The 21,136-nt window shown below is 33.8% G+C and overlaps 1 protein-coding gene across 1 annotated transcript in view; it reads right to left on the reverse strand.

Annotated features, from left to right (window-relative positions):
- Positions 1 to 21,136, reverse strand: part of LOC144333268 (uncharacterized) — a 51,538-nt gene that overhangs the window by 9,602 nt on the left and 20,800 nt on the right. The window contains exon 6 of the mRNA XM_077956517.1: positions 16,599 to 16,715. Coding sequence (XP_077812643.1) covers positions 16,599 to 16,715 — 117 coding nt within the window. The remainder of the gene's footprint in view (positions 1 to 16,598; positions 16,716 to 21,136) is intronic.

Genomic DNA, 21,136 nt, shown 5'->3' on the forward strand with positions numbered 1-21,136 from the left:
GGAGTGGTTTAAGGGGAAAATAAATGTCCAGTCTTAGTAGATTGAGTGAAAGATGGATATATAAAGTTTTATGTAACTTTTCTAAGAAATCTGAATGTAAAGAATATAAGAATTAATGTGATCCTTAACGAGAGATACAGGATTAAAAGAGAGTTACATTGGTGGTAATCTTTTTTTAAGAGGGAAAATGTTGAACATACATACATAAATATTGATAGGAAGAAACTAGTTGACTGAGAAACTGAATAGGAGATTCAAGTTGCATTTTCTGTTTTTTTAATACATTTTAGCACAACAGAAAATATCTTCCAATTCAAAGAATAAACTCATAACTACAATGATAATTCTCCCTGGTCATTAAATAATAATTTATTCAATTAAAAAATGAATCTAGGTTTAATTTAATCCTAAAGTTAATAATTAAACAATGAATTTAGATTTGTTATCCCAAGAAATTAAGAAAATAATAAAATTAATAACTTAGAAATGTTGAATAAAATGTGACAGATAAAACCACCAATGATTAATTTATCTATAACTTATATTAAAACTCAAAATATATGTCAAATATCTCAAGTAAATTAATTTTGTTTTGTATTTTAAGAATTTATCTCAGGACATCTCAATCTTTTTTTGTTTTTGTTTTTAGTGTGCCTGTAACACTACAACTTCCAAGAGAAAACGAGTAAGACGCATTATATTTCATAGTGACAACCTTTTAAAACTACAGAAATTTAAAAAATGCAGCATTATGTTATGTGGAATTTCATTGCTTTTCCCTCATTCTAATTCATACACTGCAGCTATTAACTACAGCAGTATACAAGCACAAGGAATAGACACTTCAGGGCCCTGAAGTAGTAATGAGGTTGGCTGGGGTACTTTTCTTTCAGTTTCATTTTTGCTACTTTTAAAATTAGCATATTATTAAAATGAGTATATATATATTTTTCTCAATTTGCTTATACACATTGACTTTTCACTGAAAACAATACGCCTTGAGATTCCTTGTTCCCAGCTCTGTGGTTGATGTCCATTTATAATTCTGATATCTTGACTATGCTTAGGCTACCCAGGCAATTGTCTTTTATTTTTTATAAAAGGAAAGCAAAGCCCTCAGGGAAAGAGAAGCAAATGACACTTCAAATGGATCAGACTTAACTTTGATAATACCCAAAATAGACAGCTTTGGTTTTTATATCAATACTGGATCAAGGTATGACTATAAATGATTATTAAGAATTCACTCTTACTTATTCTAGTTATAGATCTTTCTCCAAACATGTAAAAAAAACAACATAAAATTTCCCAAGAAATCAAATTATCAGTGAGCTTCACACTGCCAGATCCTGATTGCAAATGAGATATCAGTGTCATTAAGTGTGCAGCGTTAGATGTCACTAAAACTAGCACATTTTAAAAATGTTTCCTGACATAGAAAACACAAAAATCACTAAATAGGAAGAACATTAAAAAAAGAAGCATGCACTCAATGAAAGAGGCCATGAGAATTATAGGGGTTAAATTCAGGGGTAAGGCAGCATTACCAAACCTAGTCATGCCTGATAGTTCACACATGTCTACCAGTGTACATTTATAGTTAAAAGTACTTTGTCCTTATTTGTGAGCACTCACCTCTAAAAGCAAGATGTCCAAATATTTTATTAAACTCTAATGTATGATTTACATATGAAATTACACACATCTGATACTATGGCCAATATTCAAAGATCTATTTAAAACATTTAGCGAGATTCAGAATTGAAAATCATTGTAAATTCTTTAATGCAAAATTACATGACACTTAAACCAATATTTTAAATGATCTTACAGAATAAGATAAGTCTGTTGTTAACCTATAAATGGAATTAAAAACAAAGGAGACAGTAGTACTACTGACTAACCAAGAAGAGAGTGATACAATTAACTACCCAAACACTGTAATTGGTAGTTTTGTATTCTCTATTTAATCCTCATGCCAACACCATGAGATAGATTTTATGTTTGCCATTTTACATATAAACAAGAAAATACATTTCAGGAAAATTGCCTTTATGTTTTTACATTACCCTTAAGCAGACAAAATATCAATAAGGATATATAGGATAATAACAAAATTAATAGGCTTGATCAATATCACCTATCAATCCATCAATCTATCCTTCTATTTGTCAAAATAAATTTACTTCTGTCAAATTTAAAAATATATACATTTTTCTTGTGTTCACAAAGGAATTCCATAAAAACAATCATTTCCTAGGCCACAAAACAGTTGCAATAGCTTCCAAGGAAAGAATATTACACAGACTTTTTCTCCTACCACAATTAAATAAAATCAAAATCACCCTTTATCTGAACATAAGGAAAACACAAACAATTGACATAGATTCTTCCACACACAAATATTTAAAAATAAATAGTTACTAAAACATAAGGAATATTTTCATAAATAATTTTTGTTATATATCACTTCCTAATGTCTTTATTAAAAATTAGAAATTTTACTATTTTTTGGTACCCCACACAATGTTTTTCCCATTTTCTCAATATAGTGTCACAGCTTTTATTTATACCATGAGGTAAGCATTCTTACATTGTTATCACAATATAATATTATTTTCTATAAAACTGTGTAGTACATTTCCTTACTTGTACTTTCAATTTAAAACTTTTAAAACTTCAAAACTTATATCTTAAAGTATGTTCTAGTCAAGAGGAAGTCAAGAGAGGAGTATAATTTTAAGAAATCAAGAAATAGCACTTAAACATATTACTTTATATTTATATAAAAGTAGAGGTAATAACCAGGCAACTTGGCTAAGAGTTAAAAATACTTGCCACTAGTAATAGTACAAAAGGTGTAGAATGACTATTATCTACTCTTGCACTATGTACTTTTTTTTATTGTAAGCACCTATGTATTATCTGACTTTCTTTAGCTAAATGTATCTACATCATTGTTTTAAAAGATAGCAATAGAAACTGAATAGAGAATAGGTATGCACTGAACCTAGAATTTCAGAACTATAAAGATTCAGTACTACTATATTAGAATTTATATATACAAAAGCAGAGGAAACATATAAATTATTCATTTAAAAGAATGTAGCAATCTTCAGAAAATTCACATATAAGCACATCATGTAGAAGTGTCATCTCCTTATTGAGGTTTTGCACACCACAACCACTAACGCCCTGCAACATCCTAGAACAGAAACTTCGCTTTTTGTCTTCCCCTGAGACCCAGCATCTGGAACATGGTGGCTAAAAACACCCAAGCAGGTCTAATGTGGACTCATCTTGTAAGAAAATAACATTGTAAAAAATATTTAGAGAATACATCAATAAAACACGATAGTGTTTCTAAACTTTAGAAGTTTTTATGTTTTATAGAGTTTTAAAACTTTAAACCCTATAGTATTTAAGCTACAATGTTTTGTAACTTCTTCTCTGAAGAGGAGGTTGGCTCCAGACAACTCACAGAAGTTACACCACGACTGCCTTCCCGGCAGGTAGAGGGTCCTGATTTCACTCACCTCAGGCCTGCTCAAATTTTGGAAAAGAAGTCATCAAAGCAATGAGCAACAACCAGTGATTCAAATATGGCCATCTTCTCTACTGTGTGGGAAATCAAACTACACAGGGTGTGCTTCTAGGATGTGCAGCAATGGAAAGGTTTTTTTTTGTTCTGTTATTTGTTTTATTTTGTTTTGTTTTTTGGTAGTTAGATGTGGTCACATTGCCAATGACTGAAAGGAACAAGAGAGGAAATTCTGCTATGGCTACACAGCAAATTTTAGCTCATGGCTGGGACTATGCATCCACGCAGAGGAGCCATCGTTGTAGGAAAATTGGACCCTTTAAAAAAATGCTGCAGGGAAATATAGAGGTAGATTTAAACCTTACATCTGCTGTAATGACCTATTTTGACATCAATGACAACACATTACGGTGACAGAAATTATTTACTGACATATTGGTTACATCTTAGGCAAAGATGCATATAGCTTTTGCTTTTAAAACCCCAACTTGGCATGATAGAAATGTTTCCTGGATCAATACAGGACTTCAATAGAACACCTTTCAACCTAATAAATTTAATATTAACCAATTAAGGATTTCAGAAATGTTGCTGTTTTCTGAAACAATTTCAGTTGAGCTAACTCAAACTCCAATTGAAAACAATACATATATTCCCACCTGAGAAAGGAAGATTATTTGGAAGGAAGAAGAAAGAAAAAGGACATAAATCTATATTAAACTTTTATTCAGTGACCACTATGTGCCATCCACGATCTAGATTTTTACATAATTATCTCCTTTGACCCTGATTTTTATGTGTCTGTGTGTGCATGTACATGTGTATTTTTATACATTTGTGTGCATTTTTTTAACCAATGAAGATAGTAATGCTACTGAAGTCTCTAAAGAATTCATGTTTACTCTTGATAAAAATTGAAACAGTATCTGTCAGCATCATAAAGACAGTTAAAATTATCTTTGCCCAGTAACTGGTGAGGTAGCTCCAGTTAGCTCCTTCCTACCAGAAGTAATCTGCCGAATTACTTGAAAAAGACACACTAGAAAAGTAAAAGCAGGCCGGGCTTGGTGGCTCACACCTGTAATCCCGGCACTTCGGGAGGCTGAGGCGAGCGGATCCCCTAAGGTCAGGAGTTCAAGACCAGCCTGGCCAATAAAGTGAAAATTGTTTCTGTTAAAAATACAAAAATTAGCCTGTTGTGGTGGCACACGCCTGTAATTCCAGTTACTTGGGAGGCTGAGGAAGGAGAATCGCTTGACCCCGGGTGGTGGAAGTCACCGTGAGCTGGGATTGCACCATTGCACTCCAGCCTGGGTGACCGAGCAAGACTCCACCTTGGGAGGGAAGGAAAAGAAAAGCAACTGAGGTTTGGAGAGATATAATAGAGAGATATTGAAAGAAATTCAATGGAGTGGCAGAGACACAATAACCATCAGGATAGGGTTGCACATGACAATCATGTAGACAGGTTTTAAAAATTACCCATGCCTGAGCCTCCATTATAATTCTATTGGCAATACAGGGCATATTAAAGTTCCCCTGGGGGTAGTGGGCTGAATTGTTAGGTATCAAAAAGGTACATCAAATTCTAACCCCCAGGACTTGTGGATGTGACTTTATTTAGAAATAGGGCCTTTGCAAATACCTAAGTATTTCTTGTGGCTCTGCTTTGGCATTGTAACTATGCACAGATCTACAGAAGATTTTGCTTTTTGTTATTTTAATTTTCAAGGTTAAAATTCCTTTTTTTTTTTTTTTCCTACTTAAAAAACGATACCTCTCCATGGAGAATGAGCAAAATAGTACAGAAAATCCCAAAGAAGAAAGCCAAAGTCAGTGAAAATTCAGCATTATAGATATTTTAGTGAGGATGATTCAGAGTATCTATACAGGTAAATAATAGTTATATAACATTTTATGCACACTATTTTCCAAATTGATTTGCTTTTAATTTTTTACCTTTTTTTGATTTGTTTATGTTTTTGAGAGAAGGCCTTGCTCTGTTGCCCAATCTGGAGTGTAATGGCACAGTCCTGGCTCACTGCAGCCTGGACTTCCAGGGTTCAGGTGATCCTCCTCTCACCCTCCCTAGTAGCTGGGACTACAGGCATGTACCACCACACCCAGCTACAAATTTGTAATTTTTAAAAATTATTTTAGAGACAGGGTTTCACCTTGTTGCCCAGGCTGGCCTCAAACTCCTGGGCTCAAGGGATCCACCAGCCTTGGCCTCCCAATGCCTCAGCAACATGACAGGCATGAGCCACTGTGCTCAACCTCTAAATTGATTGTTTGCTTATTGAAACAATTAATGATATTTTTTGTGCCAATAATCTTAACCTACATCCTTCAAAAGAAAAAAGAAATATAGTCTTTGCAGATATAAAGCTGAGGATCTCAATATGAGATCATCCTGGATTAAAAGTGGGCTTTAAATAACTGGTGTCTTCGTAAGAGAAAGGAGAGGATGCTATGACAGAGACATGGGGAAGAAGGTCACAGAGACGAAGGCAGAGGTTGAAGTTATGTTGCCCCAAGCCGAGAAACGCCAATAGCCACCAGAAGCCGAAAGAGGCAAGCAAGGACTTTTTCCTAGAGCCTTTGGAGGAAGCCCTGTTGACAGCTTGACTTTGGACTTTCGACCTCCAGAAGTGTGCCAGAACAAATTTCTGCTGTTGTTTTAAGCCATCACATTTGTAATAATTTGTTGTGGTCATCCTAAAAAATTCTAATCGGTGGAAAATGCTAAAACCACAGTTTACATTCTCTGATCTTATTTTAAGAATCACCTGAGATAATTTTTCCCAAAATACAGATTCCTGGACTCCATCCAGGACCTACTGAATGGAAATCTTTGAGGGAGGCAGGTAGGAGCCTCGGAATCTTTATCAGCAACAAGCACTGCAAGGGACTCATATCCTCAAGCAAGAAATTGGGGAAATGCTGACTTAGAACAAGAAACTAAAAGCCCAGTATGGCTTTGAAAATATCCATCCAGGCTTTTCTTAACCTTCCACTTTTCTGCAGACTGGACTTTATTAGTCAGGTGTTTACAAAACAGGGAACTGCAAAGAAAGAAAGATGCAAAATAATGCCACATGCGTCTAAGAATAACAAGAAGACAACTTAGCAGAAGCTTGCATACCACTTCTAAATTAAAAATTAAGTAAGCTAAAAATTATAAGTATGGAAGAAGGAAATAAACAGAACAAGGAAGTCTGGGATGCAAAGAATAAATCTACAGGACATAGACAGGAAAAAGAGCTTCTCAGTTTCTTCGGTATCCATCTTTTAAATAAAAGTAATTATTGCCAGCATGGAAAGTAGAGAGCAAATGGGTTTGAGAAAAAAATTAAAACTCCAAACGGAATACAGAAAAATAGAGTGCTGAATTGCTAAAAAATGAGTGTATCTTTCTATGGAGACAAATTATCAAAGAAGTAATGAAACATCAAGCATCTTTGATGTTCTCAGAACATTGACAGTAATTGTGAAATTAATGGGAGATAGGAAACAAGAAGAAAAATTGGAAAGAATGCAAATAATACTATACCAACTCCAAAACTGAGAGAAAATTTGAAAATTATGGGGAGTGAAGTTTATGCAAGTTTCCAACAATTCTAAGATAAGCTTGTTAACAGTTTGTCAGTATATATAATGATAATATTTGATCATGACTCCAAAACTGAGAGAAAATTTGGAAACTATACAGAGGTGAAGTTTATGTACGTTTCTGACAATAATTCTAAGATAAATTTGTTAAAACAATAGTTTATCAGTATTTATAACGTTACTAGTCATGAATGAAATAAAAATATATTATGCCAGAATAAATTTTTGATGATGCAGTTTTTTTGACATACATATATCAAATATATATATAATACATATATATACATATATAATATATATTTACACATGTAACATACGTTTAGGGCATTTTCACATATATAATTTCATTATATATATTCATTACATATATTATTAAACATAGTACTTCCGTATTTTCAGCAACATTTTTGAGAAATTCTTTCACAATAAATGAAAATATCATACATGCAATATAATAGCAAACTTAGGTAGATGAGTAGTTGATTCATAACTATATCTATAGAATTCTAATTATTAGGTCAGTTTTTTTCCAGAAGAATGTTTTTAATTGCTCTCCAAAAAGTTCATATCTTTGTTACTATGATTTAGTTAAAGCCTTAAAAGTTATGCTTATCAAATGTTTGAATTATACAAAACTAGAAGACATCATTACTACAATGGATGATGAATTAAAAACTGCAATACTGCAAAAAAGTTAAGAATTGTAGAAAGATGGTGGGGTAGAGAGGACTTCACCCATGTACATACTTTGAAATGTATGGATAAGGGAGAATCAGAAGAGTATCAAAATAAAACTTAAGAGAACTTCTGAAATGTAAACATTGGAAATATCCCTAAAAAGCAAACATGCCTAAGAAAAGTTTAGGCATGTTAATTGCTGAGAAGTCAACATGTCAGTTACATGATAATGTTGTCTTCCAAGATTACTTTAAGAGAAACCTAGAAGCTAAATAACTAAAGATAAAAAGCCCACTATGATCTGTTGTAAAAATACCAAATTTTTACAACATAAACTTTTTACATTTTAAAAATTGCGGTAAAAATACATAACATAAAATTTACCATCTTAACCATTTTAAGAATATAGTTCAGTAACACTAGCTATATTCATATATTTCTGCAGAAGATCTCTAGAAAATTTTCATCTTGCATATTTGAAATTCTATAAACACTGAATATCAATTGCCCATTTTAGGCTATTGATTTTAATATGATTATTAAAATTCAAGTGAATGAATAGCAGGGCAATTGGTAAGAAAAGCCCCTACAAACATGGTCATGTAAGAAAAAGTTGAAGGAAGTGGTATGTTTAACCTATAAATGAGAAGAGTTGCTTGGACACGGTGGTGTCATTAGTTATCTTAAGAGCCAGACTGTGGACAAAGTTACTGATTCCATATAACTTTAGATGACAGAACAAATATCAGTGGGTAGAATCTTTAAGAAGGCAGATCTGAGCTTCATTAAGAAAGAATATTCTGAAAATTGATTATCACCCAACAGTAGAATTAATTACCCTCTGAAATGTTGAGTTCTTTGTTTCTGAAAATATTTAAACAATGAGTAGGTAATCACTTCTGGGACCAATTTTAGAAGAATTCCTATATTTGATAAGAGATTAAGTTACAAAGCATTTTAGTCAACTACAAAAGTTTCTAATTCTGTGAGAATAGACAACTAGGAGTGAATGGGCCTGACATCCAACTGAAATCTATTAATATATTGTGCAACTTTGCACACACAATTTTCAGTACTTCAGTCTTACAATGTGAGAACTAAAATAACTTTTCTTATTCTTTCTAAATGTTCATGTATTGAATAAATGTGTGTATGTTTGGACTAGTAGGTATGTACAAACCTACTTTAATAGGAGATTAGAAGGGAGAAAGGAAGAATGAAAAGAGGTAAGAGAAAAAAAAATGAGTGAGTTAAAAACAAAAACACGTAAAAGTGAAATTCTTTCTTTCACCATGGCCCTGGCCCACTTACATCCAATACTAAGGATAAGGAGACACCAAGTACCCTTACATTCTACACAGAGAAGGCAATATTGGAACCATTCCATATAATAGGAGAGTATTGTATAAGTCAACCTTCTGGAGACACCACTAGACCAACCTGTGGAGAGATCCACAAATACAAGAGGAGAGACTCCGTGAGAATCATTCATGAAATTGTGTGGGTACCTGAGAAGGCACTGATGAGATGTTTTTTTCTGCAAGTGATCTGGCCCTTTTACCTGTATCTAGAGAAGAGCAAAGAACTGGAGAGTGATCGCAGGCCCAAGGTAATTAGGAGAGCAACCTGCTCACAACATTCGGGAAAGCAAAATAAAAAACGTAGACCTAGCAAAGACAGAAAACCTTTTCTTGTCACATCAGTAATGCAACCAAAAGAGCAGCCCACTAAGCAAGGGGATTCTAGCAACTTAAGGCTATGAGATATACATCCTGTGGTGGGAATGAGGAGGTATGGGGAATAAAAGATACCTAGATCTAGATATGTAGGGAACACTGAATAAGGGAAAAAAAGAGAGAAGAAATGAGCAGGAGGAAATTCAGGGAATTCTAAAGAGGGATGAGACTCAAACCTCTCTGAAGATCTCACACAGAAGCCTCTCAATAGAGTTGCATTTCTCATGTGTCAGAGGATCGTGAAATTTAAAGCAGTAGAAAAGAAGTTTCCTCTAGATCTGCTTGAAAAGCTGTTACTCATTTCCTCCATGTCTCCTCTCTGCCTGAAGAGCTAAAGTTACATGAGAGATAAGTAGGGAGTAACAAAGCAGGACATATTTTCCTTCCCATTCTTAGAACCTCAAGTCTAGCCAGCAATGAGGGAGGAGAAAGCTTTGACTAAGATATAATACTGGTGTTTCAAAATGCATTGGAACAAGTTATAGAAACTAAAACTTACCAGGGTCATTGTGTGGTGCAAAGTTATTATGAAGGAATGGCAAAGGAGTTGAAAACAGTGCTGGACAATAATTATATTTCAATATTCCACTGGATTACTACTACTCATTATAGGGTTACACACATATGCAGGATTTTTCTTAGAAAATAAAAAATATTATACTGAATCAGGAACTTTGCTTTTCTAAAAATCTTGTGTAAAATATATTATATACAACTTACTACTGATTTAACTGGGTAAAAACTCCATTTAGATAGCTGAAACTCTTCCTTCTTTCTCTATTTTTCTTTTTACTTATTTATGTATTATTTTTTTTGAGGATGGGTCTCACTCTGGTTGTCCCAGACTGGAGTGCATCATGGCTCACTACAGCCTAAACTTCCTGGACTCAAGTGATCATCGCACCTCAGCCTCCCAAGTAGCTGGGACTACAAGCACCCATCACTACCCCTGGCTAATTTTTTGTACTTTTTGTAGAGATGGGATCTGGCCATATTTCTCAGGCTGGTCTGGAACTCCTGGGCTCAAGTGATCCACCTGCATCAGCCTGCCAAAATGATGAGATTACAGGCATGAACCACCATGCCTGCCTACTCTTCTCTTCCTCTCTTCTTCTTTCTCTCTTCTCCTCTCCTGTCCTGTCCTTTCCTCCCCTTTCCTCTCCTCTCTTCTCCCTATCCCCTCCTCTCCTATCCTCTTTTTTCTCTTTTTTTTTTGTAATTTTATAAGATAGCAAGATTACAAGAGCATTTAAAGTAAGATTACAAGTACAAGAGACAAAATGCTACAATCTACGTGGTTTTAAAAGATCAACATCCATAAAATTGAGTAATATTAACTTTGCAAACTTTAGTCGATTTTTATTTCTACTTCATTGATCTTTTTTTTTTTTTTTTTTTTTTTTTTGAGATGGAATCTCACTCTTGTTGCCCAGGCTGGAGTACAGTGGCATGATCTTGGATCACTGCAACCTCCACCTCCCAGGTTCAAGCTATTCTTCTGCCTCAGCCTCATGAGTAGCTGGGATTACAGTCATGCACCACCATGCACCACTAAATTTTTTGATACTTTTAGTAGAGATGGGGTTTCTCCACGTTTGCCAGGTTGGTCTCAAACTCTTCACCTCAAGTGGTTCACCTACCTTGGCATCCTAAAGTGCTGGGATTACAGGTGTGAGCCACCACACCCAGCCTGAACTACCTTTCAATCTCCTAACAAACTTTAGATAATTTCGCAGGTTGAAGGCTTCTAACAAATTAGGTACTACCAACTTACATTAATGTATCTTTATTAAAATATAATAAATGTAAACTATTTGGAGATACCTGGAAGACAGAACAAGCCAAAGATTGTTAAAGTTTAAAATGAATAACCATACTTTTTTGACTATAAATTGTCTAAAGGACAAAACATGTCATTGTTTGAAACATTATGTTTAATCATGAAATGCCCTTATATTTAATGTTGTAATTTGAGGATGGTGATATGGCTTGGCTCGTCCCCACCCAAATCTCATGTTGAATTCCCACGTGTTGTGAAAGGGACCCAGTGGGAGGTAACTGAATCATGAGGGCAGGTCTTCCCCGTGCTGTTCTTGTTACAGGAAATAAGTCTCGAGAGATCTGATGGTATCATTAGAGGGAGTTTCCCTGCCCAATCTCTCTCTTTGTCTGGTGCCGCCCACGTAAAATATGACTTGCTCCTCCTTGCCTACCACCATGATTGTGAGGCTTCTATAAATCCAGTTAAACCTCTTTCTTTTGTAAATTGTCCAGTCTTGGGTATGTCTTTACCAGCAGCATGAAAATGGACTAATACATATGGGAAGGAAATTTGTAAGGATAATTGCTTCCAACTTAAATTAGTTTTGCATATACAAAACATTCTTATGTTACATAAGTTCACAGATGATAAAATCAAATACACATGGTACAAGGATCAGCATTAATTGAGAATTTGTTATTAGGGTGGTGCAACAGTAACTGCATTTTTGTTGTTGTTGTTGTTGTTCTCCATACTGGTAAAAACCATAATTACTTTTGCACCGACCTCATAGAAACGTAAATTCTTGGGCCCCCCCTGAGACTGACTGGATCAGAGACTCTGGAAATGAGGCTCAGCACTCTGTTTTTTAACAAGGTCACCGAAAGACTCTGATGGATGTCTTGAGTTTTCAAATTTGATTACACATTTCACCATTCGGGAAGCATTAAAAATACTAATTATTGGGTCCTACTCCTGGAGATTCTATTTAATTACTCTGGAATGAGGCATGGGCAGGTGATTTTAAAGTTGCCCTGGTAATTATTTTATCGATAACTTAAGTTGAGAAACAATGTTAGTCTTAGCCTTGAAATTAAATTGACCGTTCAATTCCTTGACATAAGGTCCACTTTCAACACAGGCGTCACAATTTGAATATGTCTTCTCTTGTTTGCATCATCAATTTACAAATTATTCTTTCCACATGTGAAGACTACTAAAAAAATTAAACAACTGCTTAAAGATTAAAGCTGAATCCTCAGACGGCCTTCCCAATTAATGTAAATGTGCGCCCACATATAATCTCAACCTAAAATCTGCAATTAACTTGTAAAGGCAAAATGCAAGTAAAATAAATTAGGTTTATAAATAGATGCTAGTAAATTCCAGTGAAAACTTGACCCTCAGTTGCAGTACCTTCAACACCTAATTACCAGCAGAAACATTTCGAATCATAGGCTTTGCATGTTTTTAAATTCAAATTTTAGTATCATTTTTAATGTGTAACAGTACTGATAAACCTAACAGAGATTATTCATGGAGCTGAAATGTAAAAACAAAAAAAGTGATTGCAGCATCTTCCGGTAGGATGAAACCTTTGGGAATCTGGGCTATTCCGATGACAAAAGTAAAATATGGCCAGTACGAGTTTTATAATAAAACTAGAAATGAGTTGAATCTATATTTATTTATAGTATAGTGTCAAATAGGGTGAGTGCTTTTTAAAAAAATGCACTCCTTGTCATTTTGTATGCAGTGCAGGGATAATTTCTATTACAGAGATCTGTGCCATTCTTTCTTATGATAACTTTAAAAGTGAAATTGTTCCTACTAGACTTTGTCAGCTTCTCTTCTGATGTAAATTTTGATTTTAAATAACAATGTGAAAGGTGTGTTACTGAAGAGAGAAACATGTTTGAGGTAAAACAGGTTTCCTTCCTTGTAAAGAAGAAATGGTACTGCTACTAACCCATATCCATAGTTTACAGATACTCTGTAAAATCTGGCTATATTTCAGAACCAAACTGTCTAGCTGCTAAATTGTTACAGTGTGTTCATATCCAACTGTGTGCTGCAGTTCTCTTGTACCAACTTGTGAGAGTCTATTTTTATTTTAATTTTTTTGAGACAGAGTCTCACTCTGCCACCCAGGCTAGAGTACAGAGGCACAATCTCAGCTCACTGCAATCTCTGCCTCCCGGGTTCAAGAAATCTTCCCACCTCCACCTCTGGAGTAGCTGGGATTACAGGCACGTGCCATCACGCTGGCTAATTTTCGTATATTTAGTAGAGACAGGGTTCTACCATGTTAGCCAGGCTAGTCTCTAACTCCTGGCCTCAAGTGATCCACTCATCTTGGCTTTCTAAAGTGCTGGAATTACAGACATGAACCACCACATCCGGTCATGAGACCCTATTTTTAAATTTTCACTGATTCTATTTGCCAGTTGTAAAGCACATGTCATTTTTTAAAATAATTTTTATAAATGTAAAATTAAACAAATAATGTTTAAAACAAAGGTAATATATACCTGAGACTTCTAATTTCTTGATAATATTACTACATTGCTCTTGAAGTTATTCGTGTCAGCTGTATCTGAATAGTGGAAATACTACATACTAGTGCGTTACTGCATATCGTCCTAATTCCACATTCAGAGAATCATGTTGGCAACTTGATATTGGCCATGGTGGGAGTATTTACAGCACACAAATGGGCCAACAATACGTCAGGGTTCCTCCCCACCAGGAAATGTTAAAACATTTACCAACACAACAAGGAATGAAACCTACTATAAGTATATGTGCATTTAAATCAGATAGTCATTGAAGTATAATGGCATTATCTGCACCCTCTGCATGGATCACAAAAAAAGTCAGCCTAAAATGGTTGGATTCTAGTGGTAAGTATGCCTGGGTTAACAATCTGTTCCTTCTATTTACTAGCTTTGTGATCTCAAGCAGGTTTCTAAAAGTCTCTGAGTTGTAATTCCTTTATCTGTGATATGTGAACCACAAAATATTCCTCATAGATTTGTTATTATAAAAATTCAACAGAAAAATATGTGTCTGGCAGCGCTACCAACCCTTCTTCGCCTCACCTCATAAAAGATATACAAGTTTGCTGCTATAGTCATTTAGATTATTATTAAAATTTTAGGTATTTTCCTCCTTTGATTAAAGTAAATTGTTATTGAAATAAAGAAACAGGTCTTATCCTTGTCCTATTAAAAAAATAAAAGAAAAGAGAAAATCTGATCGAAGACCTAATAGAAGTTCTTTAAAGAGCTCATACTTTATTTTCTTAATTGTTTTCATGACATTTCTTATCTGAATTGAGACTCTGACTCCAGGGCCTCTCTATATTTAATGTTATTAGATTGTTCGTTACCTTGCTGGTATTCTCTGAATAAGGATGCTCACTGTGGAAAGGAATCAAGTTTTCTAAAATATAGAGCAACTTAGCAGCAGACTCAGCCAGATTTAGGACCACACAGTTAGTGTGGATAGTGGAAAAGAGAGAGAATATACTGCTCAATCCACTTTATTGGTCAGGCTCCAGATATTCTATTATATACATAAAATATGCTATCGTCTCTTGTGTGGTTCTCTAGTGCTTTCTTCCATACTACTGCTGTCGCCTTCTTTACTATATCACTTACCACCACTTACTTTATGCTTTATTCAGAGGTTATATACTCAAATGTTTACAGGGACATAATAGTCTAGCATAAGAAAATTTTAGATAAGCGTCCTTCAAATACAGGCATTTAAATTGAGAGGTTAACACCACGGAAAACAGTATAGAGATTCCTCAAAAAACTAAAAGTAGAACTACAATTTGATCCAGCAATCCCAGTACTGGGTATCTACCAAAGGAAAAGAAGTCATTACATGAAAAAGACACATGCACACACGTTTGGAGCAGCACAATTTGCAATTGCAAAGATACTGAACCAACATTAGTGCCCATCCAACCAGTGGCTGGATAAAGAAAATGTGGTACATATACACCATGGAATACTACTCAGCCATAAAAAGGAATAAAATTATGTCTTTTCCAGCAACTTGGATGGAGCTGGAGGCCATTATATTAAGTGAAGAAACTCAGGAATGGAAAACCAAATATTGTTTTCTTATCACTTATAAGTGGGAGCTAAGCTATGAGGACGCAAAGACATAAGAGCGATGTAATAGACTGTGGGGTCTTGGCAGGGGGAAAGCTGGAAAGGGGTAGAGGATAAAAGACCACATATTGAGAACAGTGTACTCCGTTCGGGTGATGAGTGCACTAAAATCTTAGAAATCACCATTAAAGAACTTACCCATATAACCAAAAACCACCTGTACTCCCAAAACTATGGAAATTCAAAAAAATAGAAAAAATAATAAACAGAAGGGTTAAAAACCTTATTTTTCTACTACTAAAACCATAAGTGTTAAATTATTAAAATGTATACTTATTGCATTATATTTTAATAAATATGCTATACATGTCTAAATTATGGGTACAATTTTCCCATAATTTAAAAAAATCTATTGCCATGACTGAAATAAAGCACAAGTCTTAGAAAGCCTGGTTCATTCTGTTACTGTGTTTCACTAGACATTACTGAGACAAATGATATGAAACATACTGATGCATGAGTACAATGAGAAGAATTAAATTTGTAACTTGATGTGACAATACATTTTTACTATTTTCAAAAGTAAGAGAATCTGTGCAAAGTGGGAATTTTGCCATCAACAAAAATATTATCTTTAATATTGTTTGTCAGTCAGAATCATACGACTGTACAGAAATGAAAACAATGATTTACCAATTATGTAGTCTCAATCTGAATCATTTATTCTTCCCGGAAGATAACATATACAAGCCAATAAGAAACACGTCCTCCTCCTTTATCCTAAATGTTACCCCATGAACTACTCTCTTTGACAAGTTTAATCACTACAGACATAAGATTAATAATGAATATTGGAGATTGTCCTGTTAGCCATGTAATAACCACTTCCTAATAAAATCTGCAATGTTTAAATCCATTTATTTTTGCTGAGAATATTGTTTCTACCGCACAAATAGGAATTATTCAGAAGTTATCATTAAAGCGCACACTCAGGTCCAAAAGTTTGTAACAGAAAGTGACATATCCTCTGTCTATTTTACCTGTAGTCATAAAGATATAAATAGCTCTTTAAGGAGGGTATAGTGATAGGATATCGTATCTGACACAACCTCTACTAACAACATGTTTCACTCACAACTTACCACAAGATGCCATTTCATCTGTCTGGTCACCACAGTCGTCTTCCCTGTCACAAAGCCATGCTCTGGGAATGCAACGCCCATTTCCGCAAGAAAACTGGTCTACCTGGCATGTTCTGGCTGTGATGATCAATTAATATACAAAAAATCAATTTAGAGGCCTTTTGAACATCAAGGATATAATTAAGCATGCAACATCCTTTCATACATAAGATAGTATATTTCTCTATTAAAATAAAATATTTTAAATGTCCATTTTTATTTAAGACTTCTGAATACCAGCTTGCTTGTCTTCTCTAAAGTTCACATGCTTTGCCCTTCAATTATCAATGACTGCTAAATGACAAGATAGTAATCCTCACACAGTTCCATAAATGAAGCTATGAATTCATTATTTTAAAATTTTGCCCAGCATGTGCTTATGAATATAAGGTTGAATTAAGTATCATCCAACTCTTAATTAACAAAAAAAGAATTTTGGATAGCATTTGCTAATAAACCAAGAAAATTTTTTTGCAGTATTGTAGAAGGCATTATTTGGAGACGATCTCAGTATATCTAGTTTCTAATCATGGGGTCAGAATTGTCCTATTCCTCTAACATTTTTAATGCATTTATTTCTTGATCTCTAAATGATCTACTGTATGAAGGGAGAGCGCAAAAAAATAATTTCTAAAACGTATATTTAGCCTTAAGATGTTTTCTTTTTAACTCATTTTTCAGTACAATTATTTTTAAAAGTATGACTTTTTAATCAAGGTATATTAATGAACTTTGCTTTGGGCTCTCTTAAGGGTTTCAATGAACACAAACATGGAATCTTGCTTTCTATGTTAGCCGGAGGCAGTGGTTTAAAGTTATTCAGAAAAGGGGTTATGTTCAACAGGAAATTTGATAAAACTTTTCTAGTATAATCAGGGCAACTTTTAAAAGCATGAAAGCTTAAATAGCTTCCCTGCCTCTTCCCCCAGGCCTTTGTTAGTGACATGCTTAGTTGTTTTTATCATCGATTTTCTTTTTTTTTAATTTTGTCCCTCTGAACTACAAATATGCCTTTATGAGCCTCAATATCCCATCTACCCTTTCCTTTCATTGGACTAGAGAAAAAAATGAGATATATTGGGAAAGGGATACTTGGTCCTATGAAAATTTTGGATAGGTGAGGCTGGAACAGATAATGAATAATTGGGGTCTGAGTGTCAGTGGCTACCATAAGTGAATCTTGATGGGTTTATAGACTTCCTTTTTCCTAGGTTTGAGAACCGTTGTTTGTCTCATCAAAACACTTTGTGAACTTGGCTACTGATGGTTGGTATAAGAGAGAGAGTGGTGCAAAGCCAACTCAATCAACCACACTAAAATGAGTTCCATGAATTAGGGCTTCAGAAATCATTGAAAATAATTTTTTATAAGATAGATACATTGTTCTGCCCTTTTAAGAAAAGTGCACTTGCAGTGTTAAGATGTATATTCATTATTAGTGAATATTTTAAAGATTATCCTAGAAAAACAAACGAAAAATTTACTGGCTTGGTTTGATACATTAGATTTTTCCTAGTCTTACTGTCTAAAATTAGAAATATCAGGAAAATTATTATAGTATGTATTTTGCTTTGCTTATATGATAAGGTTCCTAAGTCTAAAATATTTTATGCACTATCTGATTTTTCATTTTACAAATTCATCATTTATTTTACATTAACAGATTTTAAATATTCCAGCAAACATATATGCTTCTATAGTTTTTAATGTTAAAATTACAAGTAAAATTAAATAATTCTATATTGTCTCATTTAATTCTACAGATTTTCTGGTAAATTATTCTGTCATCTATACTAAAATGAATAAAGTTCTTAGATAATTGTTATAACATTATGTCTGCTGAGAAACAAAATAACTATACATGTATTTGTATTAACCTAGAGAAGGAGGTAGAAAGATATACACAAAGTCTAATGTCATTAGTTTACTTGATAGGAAGGGGTAAAAATAGAAGTGTGAGAGAGATTAATAATTTTTCCCTTACATCTCTCTGTTTCACTGGTTACAATATATACCTTTTTATCTTTTGAGTTTTAAGAGAAATTTAATAAGAGCATTTTTTTCAATTCTTGTTTACTTCCTTTCACCCTACCTTGCCTCCTTCCTTGTTTTCCCTTGTTGTTTCTCTTTTTTTGTTTTCCATACCTTTCTTCCTCCTTCATTCTTTATTTCATTCCTTCAGTCTTTCTGTTCTCTTGCTCTATATAAATAAACATTATCACATATTTCTATCTTAAATTCTAATTGGCCCATAATAAGAATATATTAAATTTATCAAAACCAATGTTCTTTTATTTGACATTCTTATGTCACTGTATTCTCGCCTAATAATTCAGGTTTAATTCTAGCAAAGTTTTATCAGATTGTTTTCTTTCATTAGGAAAGCTATGGTGATTAGAGAGGAAAATGAGAAAGAATTTCTATGAACCTGTCTCATATTGTGTATGACCCATCTCACATTGTGATGGTGTGGGAATTTGTGTTACCTCATTAACTTTGAAGCTGGAGGAACTGTTATGACCTATTATTCCAAAGAGTATTCACTGTATTATTATTGAGGGAAAGTATGCCCTGAAGATATATGAATTCACCGTCCGTTCTAATCATGGAGAAAATTATTCATTTAGTCTACTAGGCAATTTTAACTGATTTCAGATGAGAAAGATGCTTCATTCCACAAACCCTCAAGGACCATTTACATGATATAATCAAGTTGACTAAATTATCACTTTCTAATCAATGAATTTTTCTGAAAACAAACCCACAACATTTACTTTTTCATCTCTTGTCTTCATCAGATCTAAGTTACTTTGGAGGCAAGATTAGCAGAGCAACCCCATAGGACTCTAATTTTGTAGCACATGCTGCTCTAAGGAGGAAGAAATTTACACCTCCTTCAAGAGAATTGTTTGTCTAGCTGCTGAATCAGAGATTCAGTGTAATCATGCTTCTCCTGTAGCCATGTAACAGTGAGAACTCTCACAAGGCACACAAACTATACAGGCAAGAGGAGACTAGAGCATAGCACTATTCCTAAACATCACTTTTGCTGTATTGTAATCAAAGCATTCTACTTAGCTGTATTTAATGTCATATCAAAATGCACTCATTCTTCTGTAAAGAGAAGTCTAATTTTTAAATACATTAGGGTATTTTGCAATCAATTATATTTATCTAGTATGAATTTAGTTATAATTGGTAGAGGATGTGAGAAGAGCAAATATTATGTAATCTAACCAGAGCACTATGGTGGGGTGAAATGTTGATATGAAATTGTCTAGGCTTGAATATAAGGAATGATCATGTTTCCATGAAGAAAAATAATTTCAAATCTAACTACTTTTCATCTTCAGTCTCTGGGTCTCCTTCATGAGTAGACAACAATATTCTGGATGTTGACAGAGAACGGCTCCCAAGACCCTGACTGTGTCCACTTACTCCAGCCCCCTGTGTATGTGCTATTTCCTCTTCTGGGCAAATTCTCCAACCCTTTCTCTTATTATTCACTTCACCCCACCCTGGATAATCTATTCTGGTCAATTGTTCTTTTTTTCCTAGTGAAATATTTCTACCATCTAGCAAAGTAAAGGAAAAAAATATCATTAGCATCAGTTTACTGTTACATAGCTATATCAAATCTTATTTATTTTTATATTTGTTACAGATTTTTATTTTTGTTTTATCTAAGAAAAAAACATATGTACTTATATTTCAAATTTCCTACATAATCTTTCTCAATCACATTTCCCTCCCTCTCTTTCCAGAGGTAACTAATCTTCTTAATTTTTTTTTTTTTTTTATTTCTGGGCATATTATACTATTCCTATTTATGAATTCATAAACACTATGTAAAATTATTTTATATTTTATACTTCATATAAATGATATTGTTTATTTTCTTCAATTTAGTGTTTTATTTTTTTTTTTCTTGGATGAGGGTATCTCATCTAATTTAACTTTATTTTTAAATTCATTTTTGTTGATATTTGAGTTCTTGTTCAGATATTTTAATTATGAACAGCATTCCATGAATAGAACACAATATACCTATCCATTCTTCTGTTAATGGACATTTTAATTGTTTCAGTTTTTCACTATTACAGCACAAGACAATGAAAAATTTTATTCATGTCTCTCTCTTCATGCACAGGTATTAGATTATAAACATAGAAATATAATTACAAAATTGAAGGTATGCACATCTTCACATTTATTGAATTTGGCCAAATCACTTTCCAAGATAGAAAATCAATTCACACACCCAGCAGGAGTGTATGACAATTTCTTTTTCCCACAGTATTGCCAATGCCGTGTTTTACCAGATTATTTTATTTCTTCTAATTGAATGGCGGCAACTGTCACTTATGAATTTTTCTTAAGCTTTTTATAAGGTTTAACTTAGACAGTGCTTCCTTCAAGAAGTACTCCCAGATAGCTAAAGACTGTATTCCATACCCTTCCTATGTGCTTCCATGTGGATCAATTTAACACTTTGAATA

Source organism: Macaca mulatta, chromosome 12 (genome assembly GCF_049350105.2).
Source record: "Macaca mulatta isolate MMU2019108-1 chromosome 12, T2T-MMU8v2.0, whole genome shotgun sequence".
Classification (NCBI taxonomy): Eukaryota; Metazoa; Chordata; class Mammalia; order Primates; family Cercopithecidae; genus Macaca; species Macaca mulatta.